Below are 14,354 nucleotides of genomic sequence, written 5' to 3' on the forward strand. Positions count from 1 at the left end.
CATCCTCCAAGTTAGATCAACCCGTGCATGATGAACTCAGACTCAGAGCCCAGCTCCCAGAAGAGAAAATTCTTACCAAAACAGCAGGTAGTGAGATTTAAGCTGCACTAATAAGCAAACATGTAGGAAAAAAAAATCTGACATTCATGAGAAGTGAAAATGAGGCAGTTTGCACCTCCAAGGGGAGCCTTAACCATGAGCTAGAGAGCTCAGCATGGCCACACGGGCTGCACAGGTTTGAAGAGCTGAGAAGAACTGAGCCGGGCAAAGCATTGCTTAATGATTGAAGAGAGCAGCGCTGGAGGCCCCCCTCCAAAAGCACTGACAGCCTTAGCGTAAACAGATCACAATCAGGCAGGGTCCTGTAAGACAGGAGACTTCGCCATTGTCGTCTTGATGCCAAGAAATTCCAACAACAGCTTTGATGTCAGTGCTTGATAATTATTGACTTTACATGATTATTTTCCCTCTGAGAAACAAAATTTTCTGAGCTTTTAATGAGGCTCCATGTAAGCTAAAGGATAAGATTATCATGCAGACTGCATTTTTTCCCCAAAACTGAAAGACTTAATTTTTCATCCCTTGTTAAGAAATTCAACTAATAGAAAGTCAAATTCCCCAAAATGCAAGAGAAAAAATGAATGCAAGGTAAAAAAAAAAATCACTACTAACCGTTTGGTGTGAGTATATCCCCCAGCCTTTAATGCATGTGCAAACCTACATGTTAGCTTGAACGTAACTTTGATGTAACACTGTCCTGTAACCACCTTGTTTCACTCCTCAGCAGGTCATAGATGTACCTGGATGTCAATAGATTTTGATCTGCCTTTTCAAGGGCTTCACTGCAGTCCAGCATATGGATATGATTTAATCAGTGTGCTATTGAGGAGGGGCTTTTCAGTTGTTTCCAATTTTTGGTTATTACAAAGAGTGCAGGCAACTGTTTTTATCCATAAGTCTTTGCGTACTTGTCCAAGAATTTCTGAAGGATAAATTCTTGGATGTGGACTTGCTGGCTCAGAGAATAGATACCTTCTTCATTTTCTAAATTTTGACAAAATACCAGGCATGAATTTACCAACATACTCTGCTTTCAACAGTGTGATAGACTGCTCTTTCAAAGTATCACGATCTCTGGGCATTACCAATATTTGCTTATCTAATGGGGAAGAGGAACTTAGGTTTTAATTTGCATTTGTTTAATCAACAGTGATTTGGGGTCTGCTGTCATATGCTTAATGGCCACAATGCATTTTCTGTGTGTGAATTGAATATTTTCCAATGAGGTATTTATCTTTTACTTACTGAATTATTATAAATTTTTAATATATTAAGAATATTAGCACTCTGTTATGTATTTTGCTCACAATTCAATCTTGTTGGTAACAGCAGAAAATATCAAACAGTTTTACTTACCTAAACTGTGTGATCCCCTAACCCCCAAAAAACCCCCACAAAAATTTTCATTATTGACACTGTATTAGTTTTCTAGGGATACCATAACAAAGAATCACCAACTGAATGGCTTAAAACAATAGATATGTATTCTCTCACAGCTCTGGAGGCTAGAAAGTTTGAAACCAAGGCATTGGCAGGGCCATGCTCCCTTGGAAGCTTCTAGGGGAGGAGGCTTCCTTTCCTGTTCTACCTTCTGGTAGCCCCAGGAGTTCCTGGGGCTTGTAGACACATGATTATAATCTCTACCTCCGTCACAAGGCATTCTTCCTTCCCTTCTGTTAAGTATACCACTCATAATGGATTAGGGCCCACCTCATCTTTTTTTTATTTTCTTTGCAGTACGCGGGCCTCTCACTGCTGTGGCCTCTGCCGTTGCGGAGCACAGGCTCCGGACGCGCAGGCTCAGCGGCCATGGTTCATGGGCCCAGCCGCTCTGCGGTATGTGGAATCTTCCCAGACCGGGGCACGAACCTGTGTCCCCAGCCTCGGCAGGCGGACTCACAACCACTGTGCCACCAGGGAAGCCCCCACCTCATCTTTTTTATTTTTATTTAAAAAATTTTTACATTCTTTTTTTAATATTCTTTTCCATTATGGTTTATCACAGGATACTGAATATAGTTCCCTGTGCTATACAGTAGGACCTTGTTGTTTATCCATTCTATATATAATAGTTTGCATCTGCTAATCCCAAATTTCCAGTCCACCCCTCCCCTACACCCCTCCCCCTTGGCAACCACAAGTCTGTTCTCTATGTCTGTGAGTCTTTTTCATAGGTAAGTTCATTTGTGTCATGTTTTAGGTCCCACATATAAGTGATATAATACAGTATTTGTCTTTCTCTGTCTGACTTACTTCGCTTAGTATGAGAATCTCTAGTTGCAGCCATGTTGCTGCAAATGGCCTTATTTCATTTTTTGTGGCTGAGTAGTGTTCCATTGTATACATGTGCCACATCTTCTTTATCCATTCATCTGTCGATGGACATTTAGGTTGTTTCCATGTTTTGGCTATTGTAAATAGTGCTGCTATGGACATAGGGGTTCATGTATCTTTTTGAATTACAGTTTTGTCCAGGTATATGTAAGGCCCACTTCATCTTAATTTGATTACATCTGTAGACCTTATTTCCAAACAAGGTCACATTCACAGATACCAGGGGTTAGGACTTCAACATATGTTTTGGGGGGACGCAATGTAACCCACAGCAACCCCCATCATGAAGTGTCTACTCTCACCAGCAAATTATAAACTTTTTAAGGACTGGGACTGGGTTGGTCTAGTATTGGATATCGTTGGTCATCTCCAATACATCACACAGTGTCTAGTAAGTAGTGGGCACTCAGTAAAGATTCCTTGAAAGAAAATTTGAATTTTAGGAATATCTGAACCTTCAGACATTGAAAAATGTATGCAGAGAACACACAATGTCAGATTCCTTCTTTTATTTAAATTTACATTTAACAATTTGCAATGAAAATATAAATGCAAGTGGGGAGGATGAGACTGTCCGGAAGAGGGAGTGGCTAGCTCTCTGGGCTCACTTAAGCTAAGGTGTGTGCTTTAGTTCCCCAGCATCTGTCCTGAAGATGAGTTTTTGGCAAATGCAGACAAGCACCCAGACTAGAACCAGATTTCATGACCTGAATTATTCGGTTGGATTAAACAGAAAATAATACAGCAGAAACTTTAAAAATCCAAATTTCTTTTTTCTTTACATAGTAAAATATAATTGACAATTTATCTCACAAGTCAAAGAGAGCCTCACTTACCACATAAAGGCCAGGATTTGCTGCAGAAACTTACTTTCTAAATTATATTTCAGACTCATTTCCAAAAATAACTAATTTCCATTTATATAGCACTAACAGCCTCCAAATTGTACAGAATTCCGACATCTAACCTTTCTTTAAAAAATAATTCGACTCTTGTAAATGATATATTTAACAAAGTTAATTTTTTAAAATTAAGAGTTTGCTCTAGGAGTTGATATATTTTATTGCAGTTTCCACTTCCCCCTACTCTCACCGAAGATTCACCAAAGCCAGTCAAATGCAGTCATGTGGGACTAGGGCTACAGTATCCCCTTTGCTTTCCTTTAGTGGCCATAGTTCCAAAGCCATGGGCCTGTGTTTTAGGACTTCACGTACAGCCGTAGAGATGAGGTATTTCAATTAGAGCAGAAGCAACATTTTGATCTGGAACGTTAACCTGCACTCACACAGGCGTGGTCTAAATGTAAGCTGAGCACCAAAGCCATCGTTCACACGTGTCCAGTGTCAGCTCCATGGGCTTGTGAGCTGGGTAGTGACGCACGCTCAGAAGGTTTAGTGCTCTGCTGTTGCTGTCTTGAATTTTGTAATGATTTGTGAACCACAGCCCCTGTGTTTTCATTTTGCCCTGGGTTTGCAAATTATGTAACCCATCCTGGATACACATATAAGCTGCTTTGACCTGAACCATCTGACTTGTGATCTCTGTTTTCATCTGGCACTGAAGATAGAGTAGGCGCAGTTCCCCAACATCTCCTCCCGATAGCAAGATGACCCAGGTTCTACCACATTTTCAAAGATACAGAAGTTGTGGGTCATTGGGGATGATGAGGGAAGCACACAAAGGTGATTTTTGTTTATTTGTATGTCTACAGAGTTAAAATTGTACCTTCACTCGAATATGGAAGAATCAACCCCAATGTGATACATATATATACAAAACAGCGTAACAAAAGAACTTGTTCTTTGGAAGAGCAAATTTGTACACACATGCACCAATAGGTTAAATATAAATACAATCCTCTGTCATTCTTCTGTCGTTGAGATGATTTCTTGAGCAACTCAAATAACAAGTGGAATTTGTGCAAGGTCTGAGCTTCACTGTGCTATGTAAGAACAAAGAAACATCCTCTTCTGAATGAGAAAGCATCATTCCTTTTGTTCTTCAAAAGAATGGTGGGGGGCTTCCCTGGTGGCGCAGTGGTTGGGAGTCCGCCTGCCGATGCAGGAGACACGGGTTCGTGCCCCGGGCCGGGAAGATCCCACATGCCGCGGAGCGGCTGGGCCCGTGAGCCATGGCCGCTGAGCCTGCGCGTCCGAAGCCTGTGCTCCGCAACGGGAGAGGCCACAACAGTGAGAGGCCCGCGTACCGCAAAAAAAAAAAAAAAAAAAAGAATGGTGGGGAATAGTTGGTTTAAAAATGCTACAAAATGTCTATTCTCCATTAACACAGAGGAATAAATATTTCATTACAGGCATGGTCCTCTGTACAGAGTGATCAGTGTAATTTTAAAAGGATGAGTTGTCAAGGAAGAGGAGCTTTTTCTGGATACCTTAGGAGCTGGGAAAAGGATCAGTAGAAAAGGAAGCAGTGTCACCTGCACCTTCAAGGGTCGTGCAGGGCTTTTGAACCCTGCTTGCATATTAGAATCACCTGGAGTACTTAGGCGACCACTGATGTCTGGGCCTCATCCCAAACTAATGGATTACAAGCTGAGGTGGGTGCTCAGGCAGGGTACATTTTTAAAGTAACCCTGGTGATTCTGATTTGCAGCCAGAGTTAAGAACCACTGGGCTTTTGCATACTCAAAAGGAAAGGTTTGGGCTACACCAAAGTCCAACAGGTATCTATTTAGAAAACTTAAAAATTAAATATATATTTATATCTCATTAAACTTAAAACATAGACACCATTAACAGAGTTATTTCTAGGTCAAGTATTAACTATAGGTCATTTTAAGATATTTTATAAATAATTTAATGATCTTTCTCTGTTAACACTTCCAATAAATAGAAAATATTTAAGAGATGAAAATAGATTTTAAAGAAGACATTTGAATTACTTTTAGAAAATGTGAAGAATGTGTTGGAGTGTAAAAGTCCTTTAAACTGCAAGATGCTTAGGGCAAGTAGTGTTCTTCCTAACTTGGAGAACTGTTTTAGGTATTAAATATCTTCTTCCATTAAAAAAGAAAGAAAAAACTGCTGAGACCAAAATTTGAAATGAAGGCATTTGGAAACATCCATAATTTCAGGAATGTCTCCTTTAATAATGTACTTTTTAAAAACTCCAGCAAACATCTTTACAAATAAGTACCTAAAATTCTAGTATCCCTAGAGGAGAAATTCTTTTCAACTAATTTTGAGTTCTAGGGTAAAGGTATTCTTGAAGGTTTCACAACTCTGCATAAAGAGCTGTGAGAATGTGGAGAGTGAAGAAGAAGAGAGGCAGTGTGGGGGGGAAATATAAAGGCCCCAGATGAGTCCCTTTAGTTATTTCCTGTTTCTGTGCTGAGCAGGCTATCATAATTGCACTTGAAAGTTTGCTCTGTGGGCAGAGTTGAGACAAATTTTGCTCTTCTTAACCCTGGAACCAGACCAGCGGAGAAGGGCCAGGGCACAAAGGTTCAGATGTTCCATTTTGTGTTTGTGAGTCTCAGTGGTAAGAGAACCTAACTACAAAAGACCCTGAAAAGACTAGCTTGCTTTGCTTACTTTTAGCACATCACTAACATCTGCAGCCATGGAGGGGCTGTTCGGAAGCGTCATTTACGGAATGAGACAAAGGTTACAATGATCATATTTTTTTCTTCTGAAAAGAGTTTGAGAAACACAAGGATAACCCAAATTGAGAAGAAGCCCAGATGAAAAGAGATGTTACCAATTACTCTAAAGAATTTCCAGAAGTACTCAATAGTATGATAGTCAAAACATCAGCCACAATGAGGGAGGAATTAGGCTGTTTAAACTTAGAATGTTCTCCAACATCATGGAGACAAATGAGAAAAAAACAAACCTGCAAATAAGGCTGAAATTGAACATCACCTAAACAATCAGACGTGCCAATATTTTTCTCCAGTGAAGAGTTCAGCTAGAGAAAGAGCTATATTTCTCAAGTGGCAGCTTTCATAATGTCCTAGGACATTTTAAATCAAGTTTGATGACCGCCGTACAGATCTAAAGCTTTTAAATTCTAGCCCAAAGTATTAGGCAGAATGTTTCTCCCCTTGTTTGATGCCAAGAACAAGATGTAGGAACCAGTTAAACTGCACAGTCCATCCTTTGTCTCTGCAAACTTCAATCTGATCTAGAAAATACTTTTTAGCATCCTCCTCGCTCTTCCCCACTGTCAGGGCGTCCCGAATGTATTCGATATCTTCTTTGCTGGTTAACTGGGGCATTCCTGTCATCAACATCATGGAGAAGAGGATGATCAGTAGGTTTGTGTGATGACGAAGGGCTAGGTAAGCCTTGACGCAGACATCCTGGATAAAGGGAAAGAAAACGCTGTTAACTGTTGTTATGGCATCGAAGTAGGCTGAAGACCAGCAGGATGGTTTGCGATTTACATGACATTATCCTGTCCCTGCGAGGAAATCATCACAAGCAAGGCAGGTCCCCTGCCTCAGATGAAAAACTTGAGAACACAGACTGCTTTTATAATCTCTGAAGAAACGTAGCTTGGTTGCATACACCCAGGGTGTGCTCAAGGAAAACTAACTGATACAGTAAGTTTCATCTTATTTCTTACTCTTTTTACTTCCATCTCTTTTCTAGGCAAATGAGGGTGGAAATTTCTGTAGTCCCTGAAGAGGAATGAGTCAGTTTTTGAACACCAGCCAGGCATCACATAACTTTATGTAAGCATAAATAATGTTTGCCAAGAGCTAACGGAATCCAAAGAAGGGATGGAAATGTGGTGTTTGAGATTTAGGTAGTTTTCATCTTTATTTTCCAATGTGTCCTATACGAAGAAAACAGATGAATTAGTCTTTCATTGTCTGACTCTCAAAATTGTTGAATGACCTTTGGAAATTTAAAATAAATTCTGAATACCGAGTGAGAGAGGGCTTTCAACAATGCTATGGCTGGTGCCTTCTCTAAAAGCCTTGGAGTAGGTGACAGGTGAGTTAAGCCCACTTCTGAAGCAACAGGCATGCTCATGCCAATTAAATTGTTCCAACATGAAGAAAAAGTTGCAAGGTTCCCAATTTTACAAAATCAGAATAGTCCAACCTTAATATCATAATTTGGCGAAGATGGCATATTAAAGAAAACTGAAATGAATGATTACAGGTTTAAATATTTCAAATAAAATACTGAGTAAAATGTTAAGAGAATAACACTCCATAGGCAACTAGGGTTTATCAGAAACTTGCAAGAGTAGTTCATCGTAAGGTACTGGATAAAAACACACTTTTGATTTTTATAAAAGTAACATGTACTTTAACATGTGACAAAAATGAAATGACGTGAAGAATGATCTGACATTACCAGTCACAATCATTCTGAATAATGAGTCTGGGAAAAAGAAATGTATAAGATCAGAAGAGTGAAGGTAAAATCAGTAGTATTTACAAATAACCATTGTCTTCTAGGAACACTGAAGGGGAAGAAAATTAAAATACTATTGTAACTAGTTTTTATTAAACTAGCTTTTTATAAAATTAATAAATAGAATGCTATAAGTAGGAGCAACCAGTTAGAAAGTAAAAAGAAGGATGCTGTGAATAACGGTAACAAAACCCCCATGATTCCTGAGATAAACACCTGAGATACATAAATTCCTGAGATACACAAAACATGCAGAACCCATTTTTTAAAAACTGTAAACATTTACTGAAGTAAGTAAAAGAAAACTTGAACATGTTGAGTGACATGGCATGTTCCTCAGTGATAAAACTATTATAAAGATAAAAATTTTTCTCAGATTAATCTATAAATATAATGAAATTGAATAAAAATTCCTATTGGATATTTAAACCCAGATATGTTTTTAAGTTCATCTGGGATAAGTAGGGCCTGAGAGAACATTCTGAAAAAATATAGTAACGAAAAACAGTGCTTGCCATCCTAGATATTAAAGCACATTATAAAACTATAATATTTAAAACTGTGATATAGTACCTATTCTTCTCCAAAAAAGATAAGAAATTTTGTGGAACACAATGGAAAGTTCAGAGACATATCTAAGTACATATTAAATATATAATAAAGGTGACTCAGATTAGTGGGGGAAAAGATTATTTGATCACCAGGGGTGGTACAACTGGCTCATAATTTGGGGGGAAAATAAAGTTTCTCCCATGTGATATACCAAAATAAATTCGAAAGAAGGGAAAATATTTAAATAATCATGGAATGAGAAAGGAAGGACTTTCTGAAGCTGATTTCCAAGGTGGAATCCATAAGGAAAAGATAGATTACGGAAACTTCAAATTTTTGAGGAAAAAAAGCTATAAACAAGATTAAAAGAGGCAAATGACAACAGAAAACATTTGCAACATGACAGATCACTTCTTCATCCCTAGCCCCCGATAGCTCTTACAAAGCAATAAGAAAGAGATAAACAGTGGGCTAGAAATGTAGGCCAAAGATATAGTATATCATACTATAAGACATAAAACCAGATAGCAAACATATGAAAAAATACGCAACCTCATTAGTAATCAAATAAATGTAACTGAACATGAGATGGAAACATTCACATACCAAATTGGAAAATCTTTTTTTTTTTTTAAATGTTTAAGGATAATCTCTAATGTTCACCTTTCATAGCCTGATGGTAGATGGGACTAGATGGTAGATGGTATACTTTTCCTAGCAGATGACTGACAACATGCATCAAAAGCTTTAAAATACTTATAAATGTTATATAACTTAATTGTGGTGGTGGTTACATAACTTTGTCAAAATTCAAAGCACTGTACACCTGAAAAGGCTGAATTCCGTTCTCTCTGAATTATGCTTCAATAAACTTGACTTAAAAAATGTCAGAATCCTTTTACCCAGCAATTTCCAGGCTAGGAATTTACCTTTAAAAAATTTAGATAATTTTGCAGTGATTTATCTACAAGAATGTTCATTAGAACATGGTTTAACATTGTGGAAACTTGAAAGCAACTTAAATATCCTACACTCGGAGATCGATAAAAAGGGTTTATGAAAGTACCTACACAGCTCTGTAACTACTACAATTATCCTGTAGAAGAGTATTTAATAAGCATGTAAAAGCAAGTTTTAAAAAGCAACTATGAAACACCACATGCAGTACAATCCCATTTTGGTAAATGGGCACAAAATACTTACATAGGAATAAAGAATATAAGTTTACCAGTCAAAATTTTAATAGTGATTTTGCTTTTAGATGATCTTGTCTGTGTCATCTGCACGTGGCAGGGTAACCCCAATGATAGTGGGGGTCAGGCCTGTGTCATTCTGTATGTCAAGACTGGATTGTGTACGCATCACCCTGTCCAGGTACAAAAACCCATGGACTATTCTGGCATTTTTTAAGTCAGACAATATATATAAAATGCTCAACATAGAGGGTGGTACATAAGGAGCATTCAGTAAATGTTAGTCCTGTCCCTTCCCTACCTGGAGGGGAGATGAACTCTGCATCTCCTCCCTGCTTACTTACCACAGAGCAGGAGACTCAGCACTATTTGGGCTGTTCCTGCCTTGGTCCAGGCAACTCTTGCGCCCTGGAAGCGGCTGTGGTGCATTAGCGCCCTTGCATTCTTAATGATTCCACTTACGTCCGGAAATCATTTTCTTTTGCTCATCCCTAGGACCCACTGAGGTCTCTCTCATTTCTTGGCAATTACACAGGCTAGGGGCAGACTTCACCCCAGGCAACAGTCTCATTAATTGGCCAACTCGCACAATTTTCACAAGGGCAGATAGGGGGATGCCTTTCGATTTTGAATTAGAGGACATTCTGATTTTTAATTATTTTCTAGCCTTCTGTACACTGGGGGCTCCGGGCAGATCCCCTGCGGTCTGAGCCCACTGTGTGGTCAAACTCTTTAACAAGAACATTTTGAGGAGGAAAATTAATCTGGGGTCAAGTCATTATAACACCAATCCATGGGTGCTCAGTAAATATTTAAGTGGCAATGCCCCGATTCACCAATCGCTGTAGCCACAGAGAGACGTATGAAAGGGAAGAAACTGTCCTGTTGTTCTCCAAGGCCACCTCTCCTATATAAAGAATTTCTGCTGGCTTGAATTTATTCGGTTAATTCTAATTTTCACACCCAAGGGTCACTTCTGTGAGAACGAAATTTCACCTCCAAATTTAACCATACGCTCCATACTGGTCAGACACACTGTGTAAATTCTGTTCGGCGGTGCAGACTTAGAGACGTGGTACAGACTTAATTATGTTTTGCTTAAAGGTGTGTGGAGCAGGGGTTAAAAGCACGCAGTCACACCTCACTGCCTGGACTCAACTCGTGGCTTTATTATCGACAAGCTGGTTGTCATCAGAGAAGTTACTTAACCTCTCTGGACCTTGGTTTCCTCATCTTAAAATCAGAATAATAATAGCAGCAGTACCCGTGTCACGGGATTGTGGTGAGATTCAAGGGCTATGTAAAGGGTTGGCTATTATTATTGACAGTGTAAGAAGTCACACACTTCTCATCACTGAGGAGGTCACCTTGCCATCTAGACCACCTGTCCAAAAAGTCCCCTCAGACAGCAGAGACCTAGGGGTGGGCTGGGCCAGGGCAGGACAGAGATGAGCCCCACTCCCACCAGGGTCAATGGAGGGGGTGTCTTGACGCTGGCCCCAGGAGGTGAGGGGGATGGTGGAAGCATATAGCACACTGGCTACATAGCAGATGGTTCTCTCGCTAGGAGGGGCCCAGGTGGGCCCTTGCTCTGCCTGCTCAAGCCCCAGGGGTTTCATTTCTGCCCTTGGACTCAGCCATAGGGTCTGTCTGAGCTTCCTGACTGTGCTGCCTCAGCAGAGGCCTGTGGTTTGAGGGGCTGTGGGGATATGGCTTGGGGAACTCGGGGGGAAGCACAGAACACAGAAGTTACTGGCTGTAGCAACAGAATTTTCCCTTCTGCCGGGGCTGCCGGCCACTGACCACATGCAACCTCATCCTGTCCTTCTCAGCTGCCGGTTGCGGCTCTGTACTATGGAGCAGAGAAGAAGGGGGAAAGGAAGAACCTGATGTCCAGGACTTGGTTTAAGATACTTGTTAACTAGTGTGAATGTGGGGAACAGTGTAACATTGTTACTGTCATTGGCTGGACCACTACCCATTAGTAGCTAATAAGTAGATTGAGCCTATATAGTAGGCAATCTGCTCTTTATTTCAGAGTTGATTCAAATGCCTTAATTGCAGCAACCAGTACCAAAGGAAAGGTTGCTTTTTACAGAGCTACCCCTCTCCTAAGTCTTAAGAACAAAGGAAACTATTACCATTTCAGGGTCAACACTTTGACTTGATTCGTTCACTGTCCCAACTTATCAGTTTACTATACTGAAAACAAAGTCCTCTCTATGCATAGTCTATTAATTTTTTAACCACCAATGAACTGTGGCTGCTTTAGACAGTCCAAGGTCATGTGTAATAGTCCTACTTTTTCTTAAAACCAAACGCCTCCATTCTCATCTAGAAACAAAGTGGAAGTGAAATATTAGTGTACACAGCTACAAAAATAAGGAAGTAACCTCAGGGCCATAAAACACAAACTCCAGAAAAAGAATCCAGGCTGAGAGGAGGGAGAGACAACACTCACATATACTCATCAATGAGAAGAAATGTCCTCAGCCACCTACTTTTCCTAAATAATAATGCAGCCTCTGTCTGCCACATTACTATTACTATTAGTTTTTCTCCCCTGTCTCCTTCCTCAGAGACAGGGGAGAAAAAATAAGATTTATCAAAGAGAATTTCATTTTTTTAATAAAAATCAATGAGTTGGCTAAGCAATGCCTTTAGAAGTTATTTTGGCAAAACAGAGAAGGTCAGTGGTTAGGACCTAGTAATGCTGGAATCTGGTAAATCTGAAAGAAGAGTGTGTCTGACGCTTGGACTTGCATTTGTGGAGTTTGACTTAGGATTGCCATCTTTAAGGACTTAGAAATGATTCCCAGACTAGCTCTGTCTACCAGGGGGAAGGGCTGTACTGCCATCTTCTCAAGTGTTTAGCTAGAAGCTCATTAGAAACCTAAGGGTACAATTAAACGGTTCTACTTTAGTTAACTGTTCTAAACAGACTGTATGTATGTGTGTGTGTTTATTTGTGCCTTGTTCCAAAAAGGGTTGAAGGTGCAACATTTGGATACACAAAAGTCACAGTAACAGGGCTTCCCTGGTGGCGCAGTGGTTGAGAGTCCGCCTGCCGATGCGGGGGACACGGATTCGTGCCCCAGTCCGGGAAGATCCCACATGCCACGGAGCGGCTGGGCCCGTGAGCCATGGCCGCTGAGCCTGTGCGTCTGGAGGCTGTGCTCCGCAACGGGAGAGGCCACAACAGTGAGAGGCCCGCGTACCGGAAAAAAAAAAAAAAAAAAGTCACAGTAACATTAATTAGAAGTGGGTAGAAAAAGTAAAGGGATCCACAATGGGTTTGGAAAAGAGACTAAAGCTGTACATCACACATCCTATATTCTTGCTAAGGGTGGCCTTCAAATGTATCTTCATCCAAAAGGGAAATCGAATCAGTTACTTCATCCAATGTTCAGAAGATTTAAAAAATCTATTTGTTTAGGAGAAGCACAACTTTTCTAAGACCTGATAGAACTTTTGCAAGAAGTTCTTTATAAAAAGTACACTTTGTAACGTGGTGAATAATGTCCTCGATAATATTCTGTTACAAGACAAAACAATTCTCTAAGAGAAACTAAACACTGTGAGAAGGATGCCAGTTAGAAGGTTAATCTCGATAAATGTTTAAAAGTAACAGGGGTCTAATCTTAGGAACCGAGTGACACCGCATGCTGGTGGATTAAGGCACAAATCCAGTCCAAGGCCACGTTTCCAGTCTTGTGCTCATATGTTTTCCAGAAAAGTGATAAAATTTGGCAAGCTTATCTAAGTCCTAACAATTCTACAAGCCCACGCAAGTCTGCAGCTGGCAGAGAAATCACGCTGACATATGCAGGCTTCTACCCATGGCTGATGCGGACACTTCTCTGAAGGCATCTTCTGATGGAGAGTGTGGAGAGAGGAGGAAGTACTGGAGCCTTCAGTACTGGAACACGGGAGGCTGAGCTCGACCTCGTTAGTGGGCCAGGATGTAAATCCCAAGAGGATGCAAATCCTTTAACAACTCAATATATTAGGAACAATTCAACAAACTCATCTCCCTGTTGACTTATAATAGGCCTTCATTACATTAATTTGTGATTAATCATTTGAGCTCCAAGTGACTTTTTTGCTTGGCTCTCTACCCCCTAATGCAGCCCATGCACTGCTTCAAATTGGATCCAAATTTCCCTTCTCGCCTCAAATTCCACTCCACACGCCCACGTATACCTAGGTTCCATCCATTCTGGACGACTGTACTCTTTGTTCCTAAAATACTGATACTAAATCCTAACGTCATGCCCTCGCTCATGTTCTCCTTTCTGACTTCCTGCATCTGCCAGGAAAAATGAAGATGAACTCGGACCTTAAGGCCCCGGATAAAAACATTCCCTTCACTCCACGGCCCTCTTCTACCTTCCAGGACAGGAATCACTGCTCCCTCCGCAAACCGTTGGTGAAATCCGCACTACAGAGCTATGTGCGCATCTCTTTGGCTGAGCTCTGGGGCCACGCCCCTGCTCGCGTCACCTGGGCCCAGCAGTGTGTCTGCCACACCATAGATAATCCGCAAATGCAGGACGAATGAATGCTTCATGTGCCGAAGTCAAGGTCAATGTGGGGCAAGATTCATTGCTTTAAAATCGGTGAAGGGCTTCCGTGGTGGTGCAGTGGTTGGGAGTCCGCCTGCTGATGCAGGGGACACGGGTTCGTGTCCCAGTCTGGGAGGATCCCACATGCCGCGGAGCGGCTGGGCCCGTGAGCCATGGCCGATGAGCCTGTGCGTCCGGAGCCTGTGCATCCGGAGCCTGTGCTCCGCAGCGGGAGAGGCCACAGCAGTGAGAGGCCCGCG

The 14,354-nt window shown here is 40.9% G+C and overlaps 1 protein-coding gene and 1 long non-coding RNA gene across 6 annotated transcripts in view; one reads left to right on the top strand and one right to left on the bottom strand.

Annotated features, from left to right (window-relative positions):
* Positions 1–2,956: 2,956 nt before the first annotated feature.
* PIK3CG (phosphatidylinositol-4,5-bisphosphate 3-kinase catalytic subunit gamma) overlaps positions 2,957–14,354 on the bottom strand; it is a 36,449-nt gene continuing 25,051 nt past the window's right edge. For all 4 annotated transcript variants that reach the window (XM_079931248.1, XM_079931245.1, XM_079931246.1 and 1 more), the window contains one exon: positions 2,957–6,715. In XM_079931248.1, the coding sequence (XP_079787374.1) occupies positions 6,552–6,715 (164 nt within the window). In that variant the 3' untranslated portion in view covers positions 2,957–6,551. The remainder of the gene's footprint in view (positions 6,716–14,354) is intronic.
* LOC307191291 overlaps positions 6,593–14,354 on the top strand; it is a 220,558-nt gene continuing 212,796 nt past the window's right edge. For both annotated transcript variants that reach the window (XR_013829681.1, XR_013829682.1), the window contains exon 1: positions 6,593–6,958. This is a non-coding gene — a long non-coding RNA (uncharacterized lncRNA). The remainder of the gene's footprint in view (positions 6,959–14,354) is intronic.

This window comes from Stenella coeruleoalba (assembly GCF_951394435.1).
Source record: "Stenella coeruleoalba genome assembly, chromosome: 9".
NCBI classification, from domain to species: domain Eukaryota; kingdom Metazoa; phylum Chordata; class Mammalia; order Artiodactyla; family Delphinidae; genus Stenella; species Stenella coeruleoalba.